This window comes from Histomonas meleagridis (assembly GCF_020186115.1).
Source record: "Histomonas meleagridis strain 2922-C6/04-10x chromosome Unknown contig_16, whole genome shotgun sequence".
Taxonomy (NCBI): Eukaryota; Parabasalia; order Tritrichomonadida; family Dientamoebidae; genus Histomonas; species Histomonas meleagridis.
This window is the reverse complement of record NW_027150781.1, coordinates 721063-739942: the sequence shown is the minus strand read 5'-3', so window position 1 is coordinate 739942 and position 18880 is coordinate 721063. Positions and strand designations below refer to the sequence as shown.

At 27.1% G+C, this 18880-nt stretch overlaps 6 protein-coding genes across 6 annotated transcripts; 3 read left to right on the top strand and 3 right to left on the bottom strand.

Annotated features, from left to right (window-relative positions):
* Positions 1-1066: 1066 nt before the first annotated feature.
* Positions 1067-1468, top strand: GO595_002090 (uncharacterized protein; the record flags this gene model as incomplete). Its single annotated transcript, XM_067914961.1, has 1 exon — positions 1067-1468. The coding sequence occupies one exon, from the start codon at positions 1067-1069 to the stop codon at positions 1466-1468; it is 402 nt and encodes a 133-aa protein (XP_067777776.1).
* A 351-nt stretch (positions 1469-1819) lies between these two features.
* Positions 1820-2881, bottom strand: GO595_002089 (uncharacterized protein; the record flags this gene model as incomplete). Its single annotated transcript, XM_067914960.1, has 1 exon — positions 1820-2881. The coding sequence occupies one exon, from the start codon at positions 2879-2881 to the stop codon at positions 1820-1822; it is 1062 nt and encodes a 353-aa protein (XP_067777775.1).
* Positions 2882-6917: 4036 nt separating this feature from the next.
* On the bottom strand, positions 6918-7829 carry GO595_002088 (serine/threonine protein phosphatase Ppe1; the record flags this gene model as incomplete). The annotated part of the gene is made up of 1 exon (XM_067914959.1): positions 6918-7829. One exon carries the CDS (start codon positions 7827-7829, stop codon positions 6918-6920), a length of 912 nt encoding a protein of 303 aa, XP_067777774.1.
* A 459-nt stretch (positions 7830-8288) lies between these two features.
* GO595_002087 (ubiquitin-conjugating enzyme E2-16 kDa) lies at positions 8289-8729 on the top strand (the record flags this gene model as incomplete). Its single annotated transcript, XM_067914958.1, has 1 exon — positions 8289-8729. The coding sequence occupies one exon, from the start codon at positions 8289-8291 to the stop codon at positions 8727-8729; it is 441 nt and encodes a 146-aa protein (XP_067777773.1).
* A 414-nt stretch (positions 8730-9143) lies between these two features.
* On the bottom strand, positions 9144-10253 carry GO595_002086 (uncharacterized protein; the record flags this gene model as incomplete). Its single annotated transcript, XM_067914956.1, has 1 exon — positions 9144-10253. The coding sequence occupies one exon, from the start codon at positions 10251-10253 to the stop codon at positions 9144-9146; it is 1110 nt and encodes a 369-aa protein (XP_067777772.1).
* A 933-nt stretch (positions 10254-11186) lies between these two features.
* On the top strand, positions 11187-12905 carry GO595_002085 (bacterial Ig-like domain protein; the record flags this gene model as incomplete). Its single annotated transcript, XM_067914955.1, has 1 exon — positions 11187-12905. The coding sequence occupies one exon, from the start codon at positions 11187-11189 to the stop codon at positions 12903-12905; it is 1719 nt and encodes a 572-aa protein (XP_067777771.1).
* Positions 12906-18880: the final 5975 nt, after the last annotated feature.

The following is an 18880-nucleotide window of genomic DNA, read 5'->3' as shown; positions in this document are numbered from 1 at the left end:
GTATACGTTGAAAACTCTGGAAGCTCTGTAATACTTAATAAGTTATTTAAAAGATTGTCGATTTCATCAATTGTTAATAAATTGATTTGATCTTTTAACTCGAAAAATAATGAAAAGATCGTTTGTAGAATAAATGGTGCTTGTGTCTGTGGTAATGCATTAAATGTTAAGACTTTAATTTTTTGTTTTCTTTCATTTTCCATGCTTTTTAATTCTAAATGAACTTGATTTTGCACTATTTCTTCAATAAACTCAAACCTATATGAATATTGATTTGTGCTGATTAAAAATGGATTGATTTGGGAAACAATAATGTCAAAAAATTTTTCTCGAGTTGATGATACCCAATTTTTCGAATAAAATGTACTGAGAAGCACCTGCTCGATATTTAGATCGAAAAGATCTGGATTAACGAAAATATCTGCTCGATTTGAATGGACATATTTTTTATCATATAAACTGAATAATGCTGACAAATTTTTACGCTTAAAGTATGATTCACAAGCAGTTACATGAGCTTCCGGCACAGCGTTAGTGCTGGATGAATGTAGATTTCCCATAAAATCTCCTATTTGTTGGAGAAGTTGATTTTCTGTGCTTTATGCACCTGGGGTGCCCTCGTTCGCGTTATAAAATCCGTTAGTCTTTTTGAATGTTTTACATAAATTTTCAAATGATGGGTGTTGTGTTACGCAGTCCTGTTACTGGACGTAATTCTCAATATAGTGAACAAACAGAAAATCATAAAACAAGTAGTAGAATTCCTATAAAACAAAAATCAAATTTATCTTTAGAGCAGCGGAATTTTTTATCTTCTTTAGATAACTTAAATAGTGAACAAGTATACGAAATCGAAAGGAAAAAACGACAACAAAAATTATATGAAGAGTCATTAAAAATACATCTCAGAAGAGCAGCTGCTCAAAAATCAAATGGACATCTCAATACTAATTTTTCACTTAGTTTTCAACCTCGTACATTCCATAATTATTCTCGTTCGTTAGAAAGTGGAAATACTCAATTTGATTCAAATGATCAAAAATTTACATCGGCTCCTTTAAGACGAATGAATTTATCAAAACGCGGAGAAAGATCTTTTTCCAATACAGAATCATACCAAGATCATAATGAAACATTTAGTACATCATCAGATTCACCATTTGCACGTTCTGTTGTCGAAACGCCACCACGCGGCTTTTCAATATCTAGAGTGGGCCTGAACAAAACAGTACCACTGCCAGAGCTACCTAATCTTACCCAAACGACAGAATCTTCACAGACTCAAACAACATCAAATCCAAGCAGCAGCAATCGAACGTTTAAAAAGAGATTCTTAACAAAGGAAATCACAGAAAAGAGTCATCAAATACCGTACGACGAGAATGGCGTTCCAATGGTGAGGTTAGGAACGTGCTCTGAGTTTGTGTATCCCGACGGGCATTTCGAAACTATAACTTCACCGCATTAGAAATTGTTTGTAAAAGTTTGTTTTTAGTAATTTTTTGTCTTATTTCATATTTTTATTATATGTCCATTTAATGTATCACATAGCAATTTTTTCATCGCTTATTAAATTCATTAGATTGGATATTATACTTAATTCGACATTATAATTGAAACTCCTTCTTCTTATCACTAGACATTTATCTTTATGAATAATAAAAGGTTTAAAAAAAATGTCCAATATTTAATGATCATTTAAAAATTTGATGTTTTCAATACATGTACAGATTTTTAATCATTAAATTTTCTATGAAATAAAAAACAAATAAAAAAAATATTAAACTATTGTTTACATTTGCGAAACTCAAACAAACAATTACAATAAGGAGCAATGCTTTTCCTGTACGTTCTCCTTCCGTTTCTTTATCAGCTTGCATATCTTTAAGTACTCGGAGATGTTTCTTGCCGAAACTTTCATCATCAAAATTAGCTCTGTTTCCTCATTGTTATCATTTATGCTATTCACGAACAATCCGCTGGATGAAGGGAATGCTATTTCAGCAAAATTATCATCATAATGCAAAGTATGCTGATGTGCTAATACAAAATTTGCATCAACCAAAACTCGCAAAACCGCATCAATTTGAAAGGAATCTAAGACCATAATTTGATCCTTTCGCGAATTTTTAGCAATTGCGAACGGAATAGGAATATTGTTCTCGATATATCGCGGATATCGTTCTTTCAAATATTGTTGGATTCGGGCTAATTTCCGAGGAATGCTAAGGAAATACTTGTCAGAGACTTCGATGTCCATCGGCTGTGTGATGAATATTTTGTATTTTTGATATTTAAATGCAATAATCGAATGTGGCTTCTTGTCATAATAAATGGGTTGTTGGAAGAAGGAATGACGACCCTCGGAGTTGATATACATGCCTATTAGCCAGGTAAGGGATTGGTATGTAGTTTTTGGATTATGAAGAAATAGATGTGTAAACTTCCTTCGAAGCCCAAAAGCAACAGCCCTGACACTCGTTGGGTCAAGGGAAGAGTATACGACCTTTTTTTGACAGAGAATTGTGATACTGTCAAACTCATTTAATTCTTTTCCATTTTGTTCAATCTTTAAATTAAGAACCCTCTGACAAAAATCTTGGATTTCAGATGGATCGCCATCCATTGGTTGTCTTTGGTAAGAATTAAATATGTATGTATCTAAACTTATTCGATTCCAATTTATTGTAGCAAGAATGGATTCAAAGGCATGAGGAATTGCAACTAAAATTTTTGGATCAGCTGTCATTTGGTTTAAATTTTCTTCACGAGAATCTGGAAGTGGAACAAAATAATACGAAAACATCATCCTGCAATAATCAAGAATTGCTGATAAAAGCTCCCTATTATTCCTTCCATTATATTTAATTACAACAGCCATCCAAATTGGCCCAAAGAGCTCGAGAATTGATATTTCTTGCTTATCTGAAAGAATATAATCACATGGTTTATCACTTTTGAAACGATTACAAAATGATATAAATGTTATGATTAACCCAGCTTGAATCATTTTTTGGTTGGAATCCGAATCATTTACTGAATGATAAAAATATACCGTTGGGTCCACTCCTTCTTTTTTAGGAGGAATACAATTGAAAACCATGAACATGCGAAACAAGGACTCTTGGTCTCCATTAAACTTAATCGTTTTCATAACCTAATAAAAGAGAGATGTGAAACGTTGAAAAAAAATTTCTTTTTTCGGCGAAAGCTCAGGGTGCCTTTTACCACTTTTCAATAAATTTTGTTTGGGCACAATGTCATGACATGTGACATGTTTTATATGATTGAACGTTAAGTCACCTCACATTTTTTCATCTTCTTCTCATGGTTTGCTAAAATGTTCACTATATGTAAGATGTATCAAATTGTTTGAAATAGTAATTTTTTGAAAACATTGAATGGTTACAAAAAAATATAAATTTATCTCTCATTTAACTATTGATATATTGATAGAATTTCACGAATTCATTGTTGTTCATTACATGATATGGAGTAATTCTTATGAATGAATAACCTACTTGAAAATAGATAAGACACTTGCCCAATTGAAAAATTTATGTTAATGTTACCACTATCAATTAGTGTTATTCCAACATCCAATTATTTATAGTTTTTGTATGTTAAGATTCTAATATCTTTTCAAAAACTCAGAATATAATTATTGATACTTACATTTTCAAGATAAAACACGAATAAATTTTATTCCTAGTAATGTTTATTTTTATAATGTAAAAGATCGCCCAGTTAATATATTCTTTCTTAACACATTTAGAAATGAAAATGATTTTTTGTGATTTCTGCTATAATTTTTTACATTTTTAATTGCACAGTGAATTACCAATATTTATGCAGTTGGACATTTAGATGTTTTAGTTTTTTTGTCCTTTATTAATTTAACAATATTAGTATAATGATTTTTGGATGCAATTTGAAGTGCTGTTTTAAATGATTTGAATTATTTCCAAATATTATTTCGAAATTAAAAATTATTGAAATAAATTTTAAATAAAACAAATAAGTATCTTTTGCATTAATATCAATTTCTTCTTTTTCAAGAAGTAATTTAACGATTTCTGTATTATTATTTTTTGCTGCTTTCATAAGTCCTGTTTCAAATAATTTTAATCATTTCCAAATATTATTTTGAAATATAAAATGAGAAAAAAAATAAATTTCATTTAAAACATATAAAAACCTCTAGCATTAACATCAATTCCTTCGTGTTCAAGAAGTAATTTAACCAATTCAGTTCTATTCCCAGTAATCGCTATCGAAAGTGCTGCATTAAATAATTTAAATAATTTCCAAATTTTATTTTGAAATTCGATATTATTCTATGAGAAATTTGACCATTTCTATTTTATTCTTTTCAACTGCCAACATAAGAGCTGTTTGAAATAATTTAAATAATTTAAAAAAATTAGTTTAAAACCATATATTATTAAAATAAACCTTATTTTGAGATATTAAATAATTAAAATAAAAATTTTCTTTAGAATTAATATCAATTCCTTCATGTTCAAGAAGTAATTTAGCTATTTCTATATGAACATTTTTAGCTGCATACATAAGTGCTGTTTTGAAAAATATAAATAATTTCCAAATATTATTTTTGAAATATAAAATAATAAAAATAAATTTTTAATAAAACAAATCAATGTCTTTAGCATTAACATCAATTCCGTCTTTTTCAAGAAGTAATTTAACTATTTCTGTATAACCATTTTTTGTAACAATTATAAGTGCTGTTTTGAATTATATAAATAATTTCCAAATATTATTTTGAAATATAAAATAATAAAAATAAATATTAAATAAAATAAATTAATAATTTTAGCATTAATTTCAATTCCTTTTTGTTCAAGAAGTAATTTAACTACTTCTGCATGGCCATAAAAAGATGCATGTATAAGTGCTGTCCAAAATTTTCAAAATAATTTTCAAGTATTATTTTAATACTTCAAATTATTAAAATAAATATCAAATAAAACAAATAAATACCTTTAGCATTAACATCAATTCCTTCTTTTTCAAGAAGTAATTTAACTGTTTCCGCATGGCCATAAAAAGATGCATGCATAAGTGCTGTACAAAATAATTTAAATAATTTCCAAATATTATTTTGAAATATGAAATTATTAAAACAAATATTACGTAAAGTAATAAACAAACATCTTTGGCATTAACATCAATGCCGTTATATTCAAGAAGTAATTGAACTATTTCTGCATAACCCTCTTTAGATGCAATAATAAGCGCTGTTAGAAATATTTTAAATCAATCCCAAAAATTATATTAAAATTTCTAATTATTATGATAAAGATTAAGCATAACAAAAATACATTTAAAGCATTAATATCATTTCCTTTTTGCTCAAGAAGTAATTTAACAATTTCTGTATGATAATTTTTAACTGCTTCTATAAGTGGTGTACAAAATATTTTTTTAAAACATCAAATTATTTTTATAATTATTTTATAAAACAAACAAATCTTTTTCAAATTAGGGTTAATTTCTTCTTGTTCATTAAAAAAGTTCAGTAGTTTCATATTAATTGATTCAATATTTGAAAACAATAAAAAATTTATAAGTTTTTTCCTTGAAAAATCAGCAATTTTATTTTCATATAAATAATAAAAAATATCATTTCGATGAACTCAATTGCTGCTTCATATGCGCCTTCAAATGATGCTTTATTTTGTTCGCATATATGAATTATTTCTAGATTTCCACCTGCAACAGCAAATTTTGCTGTTTGCTTTAAGAGAAAACCATTTAACAGCAGATATTTAAAACATTTAATCGAGCCAAAAAATGCTGCATAATCAATTAATGAAACATTTGGTTTGTTAATAAATGAACATTTTTCATAAAGTGATGGGACAATTATTTGATTAAAAATAAACTTCGTTTGTGATGTTATTTCTCGAAGCTTTTCGACATTATCATTTCGAATTATTATCGCAATTTCATTTGGATTAATTCCTTCTTCAACTAATTGCTTATGAAGTTCCCAATCATTTTTAGAAAGATTTTCGTAATTACTCATGAAATATGTAGAAAATAAAATTTTCCAATCTCTCTCTAAAATCTTTTTTAAATTCTCCATTTTTTTATCTGAAATATAATTAGCGAAATAAAATGTTATTTTATCATCAATAAAATTTGCTGGAATTAAATTTATTTTAATCATTCTATCAAGAAGAAAATAGGATTCTTGTGTATCTAAATGTTGAAGGAATTTGGTAAACGTGTTGAGCATTTCATAATCAGTTTTATTGTTTTCTTTCTCTTTGGTTTCTATTTGCTTCAGAAAATTAATATAAATGTTATAATCATTCATTTTTGATTGAAATGCTGAATATATAATTCGACTTAAAGCTAATTTAGGAAATGGATATGCATCATCATTAAGTAGATTTATTATCGGATCTACTGATTCATAAATATTTTCTTCAGTTAAATTAAAAACAATTTCTTCAAGTGACTCTAGTTGCTGTATCCATTTTCTTGATGATGATTCATTTGTTTTATTGGGATTGTTTTCCATGAAGAAAAAAAAACAATATATATATATATATATATTTGTATACTTTATTAGTTTTAAAAGTCATTCAAATTCATTCAACAACAAATCATGATTTTTAAGTTGCATTTTTTATTAATATGTTTGAATTATACATATAAATTTAATAATATTTTGACACCTTATAAATGTTGATACATTTCTGTGTTGAAGTTATTTTCTTGTTTACTATATCTTAAGATATTTTTATATAAAACAAATCAACGTATTTGAAATATTTATGCAAAAGTGCAGATGAACGTTATCCTCTTTCTGCCATTTTATCCTCAACATAAAAATAAAATATATAAAATCCTTTCATAAAAATTATTTTAGCACTAAGAATTACTTAAAGGAAGTACGAGGAAATTCTGTCTGGAGGTACTTTTCTTTCATTAGCAGGCACCGCGGAGAACGTTAAGAACTTTCTTTCTCTTTTTTCATTTATCTTTAGAATGGATGCTATATTTCCGGCTCTATACATATAGTTGGGAGCGGACCATACTGTTACCAAATAATTTCCTCCAAAGTGATATGAGTAACCCTCATTCATCAGCTGATGAGCTCTTACAATGAGCGTGAGCCTGTTATTATGGATGAATTCATTCGTTGGGTTACGGCCGTATAGCCATCCCGCGCCACGCATGTTACTGCCCCAATACAAAATGTCTTCAGGATCAGACCAGCAAATATCCGACATTGGTCCAGAAGGTGGAATGTCATGGCGACGGTCAATCATCGCAAGTTGGTCAATTAATCTGATATCTGGTGATAATCCTCCATGGACGCAATAAATAGAATTGTCAATAAGAGCCGCCATTGGAAGCATATCAAATATTTCATTGCAAAGCTTCCAAAGGCCTGTATGACCATATCGTTGAATTATCTCATCATAAAATCCATAAAGAATATTGATGCCACGACTTTCGTGGTTACCTCGGAGAAGGAAAAATGAATGAGGATATTTGACTTTATAGGAAATAAGGAGAGCAAATGTTTCTAAAGAATAATAACCGCGATCAACATAATCTCCTAAAAATAAATAGCGGGTAGTTGATGGATCACCTCCTATCTTAAATAGACGTAACAAATCGTAGAATTGACCGTGGATATCACCACAGATTGTTATTGGTAATGAAATATTTAAAAATGTGCCTTCTTCAAATAAAATCTCTTCTGCCATGCGGAGGACACATGTGAGATCGGCTTCTTCAATTTCTTTGTGCTGAAGAACATCTGAAATAAAATGATCAAGATCCATCCTAAAATTTGTTTTCCAACGATTTAACGTTCTCGCATAGTGATAACAACGTTCAAATTTTCAGATGTTTATTTATCTTAAAACTAGAATTACTTCTTTCTACCTGATTTGAGTAGTTTTGATCTTTTTATATAAAGAGTATTTTTTTTTGATAGCTATCCTAAGAAGTGTGGTCTTGAAATATCCAAAAATTAAATATTAATTTGCTAATTTTTTTTTGGAAATTATTTTAATTTGATATCAGTATATTGAACGCCTTTCGTAGTATTATGAACGCTGTGTTGTGTGATCTTTTTAGGAAAAGATATTCGAAAAAATCCAATATTTGCCCATTAGTCACCGATATCTCTCTATTGAAAAGTTTCAGAAATTAATTTATTTAATTCAAAACTTGTGACGTTTTTGCCAAACAATAAAAGTGACACGAAAATTGAGTTGGTCGGCTATTTATAATTATTGATGAACATAGCTGTTCAACGCGAGCTCATTCAATATAGCGAAGACGATGACTTGAAATTTACAATTGACCCAATCGATGATGACATTTCTAGACTTAGAGTTACTCTTAGTCCACCTGAAGGAACACCATATGAAGATGGAATTTTCTTCTTAATCATGACAATCCCATCTCAATACCCATCATCCCCACCTTCAATTAAGTTCGAAACAAAGATCTATCACCCTAACATCAACGAAGAAGGAAAAATTTGCCTTGATCAATTAAAGAGCGAATGGAAATCAAATTATACATTAAAGCATGCTATCGAGTTCATATACTGCTTGCTTAAGGAACCAAATTGGGAAACACCTCTTGTTGCTTCAATTGGTGCTCAATACCAAAAAGATCCAAAAGAATTCGAAAAGACCGCCCGCGAATGGACAGCTAAATACGCAATTTAACTAAAAAGGTAATTTCCCTATTTTTAACTTTTTAAATTGGCATAAAGGATTGCATCTGTTTGTTTAACCTCCAAACATTTAAAAAAACAAAAAACACACCTACGGGGACTCGAACCCAGAGTCTCCTCCTTAGAAGGGAGGCGCATTATCCATTATGCTATAGGTGTTTTTCTAATTGGTTGAGTATGATATAACTTTATTATTTTTAATTGAATTTATTTTAGCAGTTGGGATTTAACAATAAGAAATAATCAAAATAAAACTTTAATGAATCTATTATATACAAATTTTTATCATTAAAAAAAATTACATTTGATATATCAATCCGAGGATAATTTAAGAATAAATGATTTATAAATATTTTATAAGAATGCACACAGTATATCTTTTATTTAGACAAATAAATATTCTTCATTAGTAGTAAACCATCACATAAACAAAACATAATCCAACCAAAATTTTGTAAATATTCTTTGCATTCCATTTCAATCCATCTTCTGGCCAATTGTATCTTAACAACGCAAAAATTACCATCAATGATAAAATTATGATTGTTATCTTATAATATCTTCTGTATTTTTGGAATTTATTCTTTGATGGCGCTGGGGTGCCCTGATCTGACGGTTTTGTATCGGCGTTGAGCTGCTCAATGTCTTTTCCGCAAACATCCTTAACAATTTGTTTGTACCAGCAATTGTAAAGAACATTAAACTCAGCAATCGTTTTGCTTTCAATGATGCTCTTGACAAAAACAGATTCGCTCCAAACAATCTCGTAATACAAAATGAATTCAACAGAATCTCCATTATTGATATAAATCATTTGTACAAGAGGATCAAAGTAAGCAGAATAAGGTGTAGCACCTAAATCTGAAAATGTACAAATAATATCCCTATCTTCAAAATGAAAAAGTTTATGAACTTCTGATACAAGAATAAGGCTTTGCCCAATAACAGGAACAGAAACAAGTTTTTTGTATGTAAATGTTCTTTCATCGTGTGTCGGATATTGTGTCCAATCACTAATTACAACGTCTTCATCACCTGTTCCTTCGTATAGTTTTTGAAAAGATTCTTTTGTACATATGTATTGCATTACCTTTTCAAAAGGTGCTGGGATTTTGAATGAACATAAAAGATTTGGATTTTGGAGTTCCTCGTATTTCACTGTTTTTTGACCAAGTAATGAAAATCCATAAGTTGTTGATTGGCGAGTTTTTTGGTCTTTGAGTAGGTTGATGTATTCCTTAACTTGTTGAGCTTCTTGGAGAGCTGAAAAAACTAATGTTTTCTTTTGTGTATGAATTTCAAGGTTTTGAACTGTGTTTGCAAGATACGCTTCAATCTTGATGTCTGTTATTTCAGAATATGGTATTTTTGACTCAGGACATTCTTCTCCATCAGAATATCTAAAAAGTAAGTTCTCTGTAAATAAAATCAAGCTTCCATTGTGAGATACTTTTTGAACCAAAAAGCAAGGAAATTCCTGAATTGGAATCTGCGATGTCGAATCAGCGAAGCTCATATAAACTAAACGGTTGCCAATGCTGCCACTTTTTTGTAAATGCTTCCATTTCAAGAAATTCTGATTTAAATACAATGCGTTTTATTTTGTAGTAAATCATTTGACTCAAATGATTTAACCAAATAGTGCTTACCATTTTAAGTATTTTACCTTGGGCATTCAGATGCTACAAAAACCATACCGATAGATCAAGGGGGTTTGGTACCAGAAGTAGCAAAAAGTGACTACCTCCTACTGGTTGAAGTAAAAATCGAGCCAAAAAAACAATAATGGGATGCCTTTCCTGTAAAAAGCCGTTATCTTATGTGTAGGAGATGGTTTCAACTAAATGATAAAAATTTTGGGAAGGAACCATTTTGTCATGTCAACAAGAAATCCCTTTCAAAAATTTGCTTTACCAATGGTTCAACTTGCTTGGCAGTTCTTATTTCGGTTTTTTAACGGCATCGGTTCAAGGTTTGAATATGATGTAAAATGATATATTCACAAAATTGATAGGTTGTAAATGTAAAAGTCCTTCCAGTTTTGAGGGCTGAACAGTAAGCATATCAAAAAGTTTTAGATAGCCTCACTTAAACAAAAAATGTTTATTTCCTGCTTTTTCCTTACATTTTCCAAAGAATTACAGCTATACGCATATTCTAATGACACATTTGCAAATGGGAAAGGCGGTGCTTATCTCAATTGGGAAGATAATGAAAAAGATGTTCATTATAAAATATTTTTGAAAACGAAAGACAATCAGTGGGAACCACTCAGCACGCACAAGATTGGGACAGCCATAAAAGTTTTAAATATTTATCCATCAGAAAATAAACTTGGTGCGAATGTGCAGTTAGATGAAGCAGTTAAAATTAATAATGTTACAATGAGATTTCATAAAGATCAAATGCAACACATATATCCAAAAATCAGCTTCATTAAAAAGTATGGATGGAAGGTGGATTCATTGAATCAATTAACTCGGACCCCTTGGGTATTGATCCCGAGTTGAAAGAGCAAATTATTGATGTAACATTAAACTCAATTGATGAATTTGAAACGTCAGAAGAAAATTTTATTTATCAATTTGATGTTGTTGTTTTCGGATTTTGGGATTATAGCGGAGGTTTTTCTCTATCAACAGAAAAATCAAAAGGCATTGTAGAAAAATATATCAAAAATGGATATGGCTTTCTTGCTGGTCACGATTCAATCATTTTAGAATTCCTTGATGATGATAATGATGATAAGCCAATCGGCTTAACCGCCATCAGAGATTTGTTTGGAATTGGTATCCACCAAAAAGAAGGAAGTTATGAAGGTGCGAAGTCTTCTGAAGTTGAAGTTCACAAACAAGGTCTCATCTTAAACTACCCGTGGGATCTTAATACAAGTCAGAAGCAACAAATTTACTGGTCTCATACAGCGAAGCAAAATGCCGCTGGAGATATTTGGTATTCGTTTTCCGATAGTACCACTCAAATATCTGAAACAGAGAATTTTTATCTTACGACGTATGGAAACACAGCAATGATCCAAACAGGACACAGCGAATGTAACGCAACAGAATTTGAAAGGAAAGTCCTTGCTAACACTATATTTTATCTTAAGCAAAGGACCAGTGAACACGAGTATGAAGAACATCACTATTCGATTGACAAAGCAAATCCAGAAATTATCAATATAACAATAGATCCAATTAATTATTTAGCAATAATTGAAGCATATGATGTTGGAACGTTATACACATTTAAAGTTGCATCATATAATAGTGAAGGCAAAGAAATTGATAATTCAGAAGCTGATGTTAATGTTACTACGGGAATCAAATGTTATAAATATCTAATTAACGAAAATTCTAAATGTGATGTAGAAACTATGGTAAACATAGCATATAATAATACTATTAAATTTACTACAGAAGATATTGTTTATCAAAGATATCTTCATGTTGCTCCTGTTGACAAAGCAGATAACATAGGAAAAGCCATTAGCATTCGACTTAATTTCTCTACGAATACATTTTCACAATCGAATACATTTTCTCAATCAAATACATATACGCAATCAAATACATATACGCAGTCGAACACGTATTCACATTCAAATACGTTTTCCAGATCAAACACTTATTCACAATCAAATACATTTTCGGATTCGAATACATTTTCTCAATCAAACTCGTTCACGGAGTCCAATTCATTCACTTCATCATTTCAATTTGGTGCTTCGCTCAGTTTTTCATACATTCTCACTATCTATTCATCCGACATAAGTTCACTTACACAAATCTTCCGCTCTCAGCATTTGTCAGGTTCGACCTTCATATTTTATGAGTATTCGGTCATTCGCATGACGACGATCATTAGCTTTTATTCAGGCTATTACACAATTGTATTTCCGTCTTTGTATTACACGAATGATGTACCTGTTTTGGATAACAAAGGAGTGCTCATCGGTATAATATGTGGATCAATAGCAATTGTTTTGATTATTGTTGGAGTTATAATTTGGTTGTTTAGAATAGGTAAAAAAGATAATTCATACTCGGGAATGAACGAAAGACTGAGTGACTCATTTGGCTCCGATATACATAAGCAACAAGAACAACATGAAATGTTAAAAACCATTGGAGAAATGGCAAAGGAAGACGATGATCAATGGATGTAATCTATAGATTATAAAATAAAGTACATTTAGTGTTTATTCTTAATTTTGTTATTTGTTGTGTGCTAAGTATTAAATTTGAGTGATTGTTAATTTGTAAAATGGATTTGTAAAATTTTTAAAAGCTGGATAGGAATATGTTAAAAATTTATTTAAATTTACAAATAAAATTTTTATAACGAACAGGAAGCAAGCATCCAGTAAAGTAAACGAAATATATATAAATTCTATTTTTCTAGATAAATATAAGAATATTTTTTAGTCATAAAAAACATATCGTACTTTATTTCTTTCATCTTATGGTTTTTCATAGGTTGTAGAACCCAAAATTGATTCGAATTTTTTAATGATATGACAATTGGTTCATATTTAGAATTTATATAAGTTTTCGATTTATTAGCTTATCGGCCCAGAACAATTAATATTAATGCTAGATATTCTTATCAGTTTTATTCAAAATCAATTTCTAGAAACAATATCTAAATTTGAGTTGAATCTCTCTTATTCATTTGAAATTCTGATTTATTTTTTTATTAATAAAAAAACGACTTTTTTAATTTTATTCGAGGTCATATACACAAGATTTGAATGAGTTATCAAATTTTAATACTTTACAAAAAAAATTTATCAAGAAAAAAATAGCGAGCTTGAGAAGGGTAAACACAATACTTCCAGAAAAGGAGAAAAATTGAAGAGGAATTTAATTTCTTTGAACTACTGCTTTAGTGTTAGTTAAGGATATTAAGTCTTCTTCGATATGCGATAATGTTCTTTTTTTAATAAAATTTATTTTTTGACTTTATAAAAAAAAAATAAAGAAAATTTGGTTACCAAAAGAACTTTTTTGTGTCATTTTCAGTTTCAACATGTTAAGGGATTTGAAGATAATTTTCTGAGTTTTACGAAGCATATTTCACATGAACTCAAATTTTCTCTACTAACCGTTTATTAGGATTTTTAACATTGGGAGGAAATATTTCACACGAGAAAGTTCAAACCAAAGGAATTGATAAAACGGAAGTTACTATAGAAGTATTACAGCAAATCGAAAAGCTTATTTTTGAAGTGAATGAAAATAATATTTCAAAAACAGTTGAATCAATATTAGTATTCGAAAATAATCAGTTTCCTTTTTCATTTAAACTTTTGATATGTCAAATGATATATGTATATTATATATCAGGAAATTATAATATTAACATAATTTGTGAATTTTTAAGACAATTTCAAATCAAAAAAGAAGAAAATAAAGAAACAAAAAATAAAATTATAAATATTTTTGAATATTTTCTAATTTGTACTGAAACACAAGAATCTTATTATATTCTTTATAAATTACTTGAAAATAAGTTAATTAAAGAAAAAATGTCTGTAATTAAAAACTCATTATATTTTCTTCAATGCATTCCAAAAGAAGAAATATGTCAAACAAAATCCAATTTTCAAAATGAAATTATAAATAATTATGAAAAACTTTCACAAAATGATTTTAAGCTTCATAAACAATTCATTGAAGAAGGACATAATCCAAATGAAATTGCAAAAATAATTCGAAATGATGAAATTGAAAAACTTCAAGAAATAACATCGCAAAGTGATTTTAACATTAATCAAAAAATCGAACCATCACTTTATGAAAGATGTTCTTTTATTAATGAAGAAGTTTCATTGATTTATTATGCAGCATTTTTTTCATCAGTTAAATGTTTTAAATATTTACTTATAAATGGTGCTAAAACAAAATATATAGGCAAATATGCAATTGCAGGTGGAAATGAAGAAATCATTCATTTATGTGAACAAAATCATTCATCATTTAGAGGCTCATATGAAATATCAATAAAATTTCACAAAAATGATATATTTTTTTATCTTTATGAAAACAAAAGTGAAAAAATTAATAATTTGGAAGACTTAGGAAGGTTTTGCATTATATATCATAACTATGAAATTCTTCTATTTTTGATAAAAAATGGAATGAATATCATTAAATTTTTAATCACTACTTCATTGGAAACAGGAAATATATTCATTCTACAATATTTCCTGAAAATAAATTCATTTCCATTAAATATTTACGATATTTCATCCATTTATAATAATAAAGAACTTTTTAATTACTTAATTACTGAAAATATTTTTGATATTAATCAGAAAACTATATATTTCTTTCATTCAATGTTTATGTAAATGATTTATATAAAAATATTATTTGAAAATTCTTTAAATTTTTTGGAACAGCATTAATGTTTGCAATAGAAAATGGTAAAAATGAATTAGTTAAATTACTACTTAAACAAAAAGGGATTGATATTAATACAAAAAATATTTAATTTTTAAACTTAATGCTTGTTTTAATAATTTGGAAATTCAAAATAATATTTGGAAATTATTATAATTATTTAAAACAGCACTTATTAGAGCATCTGAAAATGGTTATACAGAAATCGTTAAATTACTTCTTGAACAAAAAGGAATTGATATTAATGCTAAAAGTATTTATTTGTTTTATATGTTATTTATTTTAATAATTTAATATTTTAAAATAATATTTGGAAATTATATAAATTATTTTGGACAGCACTTATGTTTGCATCTGGAAAAGGTTATATAGAAATAGTTAAATCACTTCTTGAACAAAAAGGAATTGATATTAATGCTAAAGACATTTATTTGTTTTATTTAAAATTTATTTTAATAATTTTTTATTTCAAAATAATATTTGGAAATTATTTAATTTTTTTACGGCACTTGTGAAAGCATCTGAAAAAGGTCATACAGAAATAGTTAAATTACTTCTTGAACAAAAAGGAATTGATATTAATGCTAAAAGTATTTATTTGTTTTATATGTTATTTATTTTAATAATTTAATATTTTAAAAGAATATGTGAAAATTATATAAATTATTTTGGACAGCACTTATGTTTGCATCTGGAAATGGTTATATAGAAATAGTTAAATTACTTCTTGAACAAAAAGGAATTGATATTAATGCTAAAGACATTTATTTGTTTTAATTAAAATTTATTTTTATAATTTGGAAATTCAAAATAACATTTGGAAATTATTTAATTTTTTTACGGCACTTGTGAAAGCATCTGAAAGAGGTCATACAGAAATAGTTAAATTACTTCTTGAACAAAAAGGAATTGATATTAATGCTAAAGACATTTATTTGTTTTATTTAAAATTTATTTTAATAATTTTTTATTTCAAAATAATATTTGGAAATTATTTAATTTTTTTACGGCACTTGTGAAAGCATCTGAAAAAGGTCATACAGAAATAGTTAAATTACTTCTTGAACAAAAAGGAATTGATATTAATACTAAAGACATTTATATGTTTTATTTGTTTTAATTTTGATCATTATAATATTTTAAAAGAATATGTGAAAATTATATAAATTATTTAAAACAGCACTTATTAGAGCATCTGAAAATGGTTATACAGAAATCGTTAAATTACTTCTTGAACAAAAAGGAATTGATATTAATACTAAAAGTATTTATTTGTTTTATTTGAAATTTATTTTAATAATTTCTTATTTCAAAATAATATTTGGAAATTATATAAATTATTTTGGACAGCACTTATGTTTGCATCTGGAAAAGGTTATATAGAAATAGTTAAATCACTTCTTGAACAAAAAGGAATTGATATTAATGCTAAAAGTATTTATTTGTTTTATTTAAAATTTATTTTAATAATTTTTTATTTCAAAATAATATTTGGAAATTATTTAATTTTTTTACGGCACTTATTTTAGCATCCTCAAGTGGTCATACAGAAATCGTTAAATTACTTCTTGAACAAGAAGGAATTGATATTAATGCTAAAGACATTTATATGTTTTATTGGTTTTAATTTTGATCATTATAATATTTTAAAAGAATATGTGAAAATTATATAAATTATTTGAAACAGCACTTATGTTTGCATCTGGAAAAGGTCATATAGAAATAGTTAAATTACTTCTTGAACAAAAAGGAATTGATATTAATACTGTTAATACTTATTCTTTTCCTTTCATATTTATTTGAATAATTTTGGATTTCAAAGTTTGATTCAATAAATGCTCAAAATATTTGAAACAGCATTAACACTCGCATCTTGTAATGGCCACACAGATGTAATCGTAATGCTTCTCAAACAAAAAGGAATTGCTGTTAATACCAAAAATATTTCTTTATTTTATATAACATTAATTTTAATTATTTTATATTTCAAAATAATATTTGGAAATTATTTAAATTATTTAGAACAGCACTTATGTTTGCATCTGGAAAAGGTCATATAGAAATAGTTAAATTACTTCTTGAACAAGAAGGAATCGATATTAATATGAAAAATGTCTAATTAAAATGTAAAATATTTCAAATATAGTTTTGATATAACATAAAATAATATGGAAATTAAATTAAATTATTAAAACATCACTAATATGTGCAACAGAAGAAGGATATATTGAAATAGTAAAAAATCTTCTAGAACAAAAAGGAATTGATATTAATTCACAAGATATTATATTAAATAATAACGAATCTCAAAAAATATTTTAATGATATTATTAAATGTTACATATTTAAATTAATTAAATAAATCATCACTTATATTGGCATCAGAAAAAGGTTATTTCGAAATAGTTCAGATACTACTTGAACAAAAAAGGATTAATATTAATATAAAAGATGTTTCAATGGATTAATTAATATTTCAATTAACAATTTTGTGATTTAAAAGAAAATTTGGAAAGTATTTTCAATATATTTTACTCCACTTATTTGGGCATCTATTAATGGACATTTCAAAATAGTACAAATATTACTTAAACAAAAAAGCATTGATATTAATGCCAAAAATTTATGCTTTTTCTTATATAATATTTATATGAATCTTTTTATATTTCCAAATTATTTTTGGAGTTTCTTTAAATATTTGAAAACAGCTCTTATAAAAGCAATTGAAAATGAACATGTTAAAGTCATTAAATTACTATTAAAAAATGATAATATTGATATAAATATTAATGATGTTAAAATGATTTAAATGATTTTCATATTAAATATTTAAAATTTTAAGATAATTTTTGGAATTTATTAAAATTAAAAGAAACGGCTCTTATGCATGCAACAAAAAAAGGAAACACAGAAATTGTCAAATTACTAGCAAAATATAAACGAAAAACAAGTAAAAAATAATATATTTTATATATATGAAAATGTCTTTATATAAAAATTTTGTATTTAAATAGATCCTACTTTAATTCAAAATGTTTAACAACACATTGCAAAGATACATGTTTTTTCAATTGAAATTGACGTAAATTTACATATAAATCCCAAAATATAAGATAACAATATTTTTGATCTATTAGAAAATCATTTAACAATTAAAAATTCAACGAATGGGAATCAACATAATGGATAGAGCTTTTGCTCGTGGAATTTCGAACATAAATTAGGTACCTACATTATAACTACATCAAGATTAACTAACATGGTTGGACGAAAAATTACTTCAAGACATCATACAAAATTAGGTACCAAGTAAAATTCTTTTCAATCTTTTCTTTATATTGTTTGTGAATATTATATATCAAGGAATTGATTCGTTATTCCTTATATCCTAAAATAATCATTATTTTGCTTTTAAAAAGTGCTATATCTTTGATAAATTTAAAGGAAAGTGACAAAATTCAAATGAAGTGGAGAAATTTTAAAAAATCATTATATCTTAATCTAAATTTGTTTAAATCTATTTATATGCTATTAATTGAAATACACTTGGAACAATATAAATAATTTCGAATTTTCAAAAAAATCTATAAGAAAGAAAATTGGTTGGCACCTTTTTGTAATGAGTTGAAATGACTCATTTTTCCACATGAAACGAAAGAAACATTGCAACTGGGAAACACTTTTATCAATAAATCAAGCAATTTTTGGTTTGAGCGAAGAAAATTTCTCTAGATCT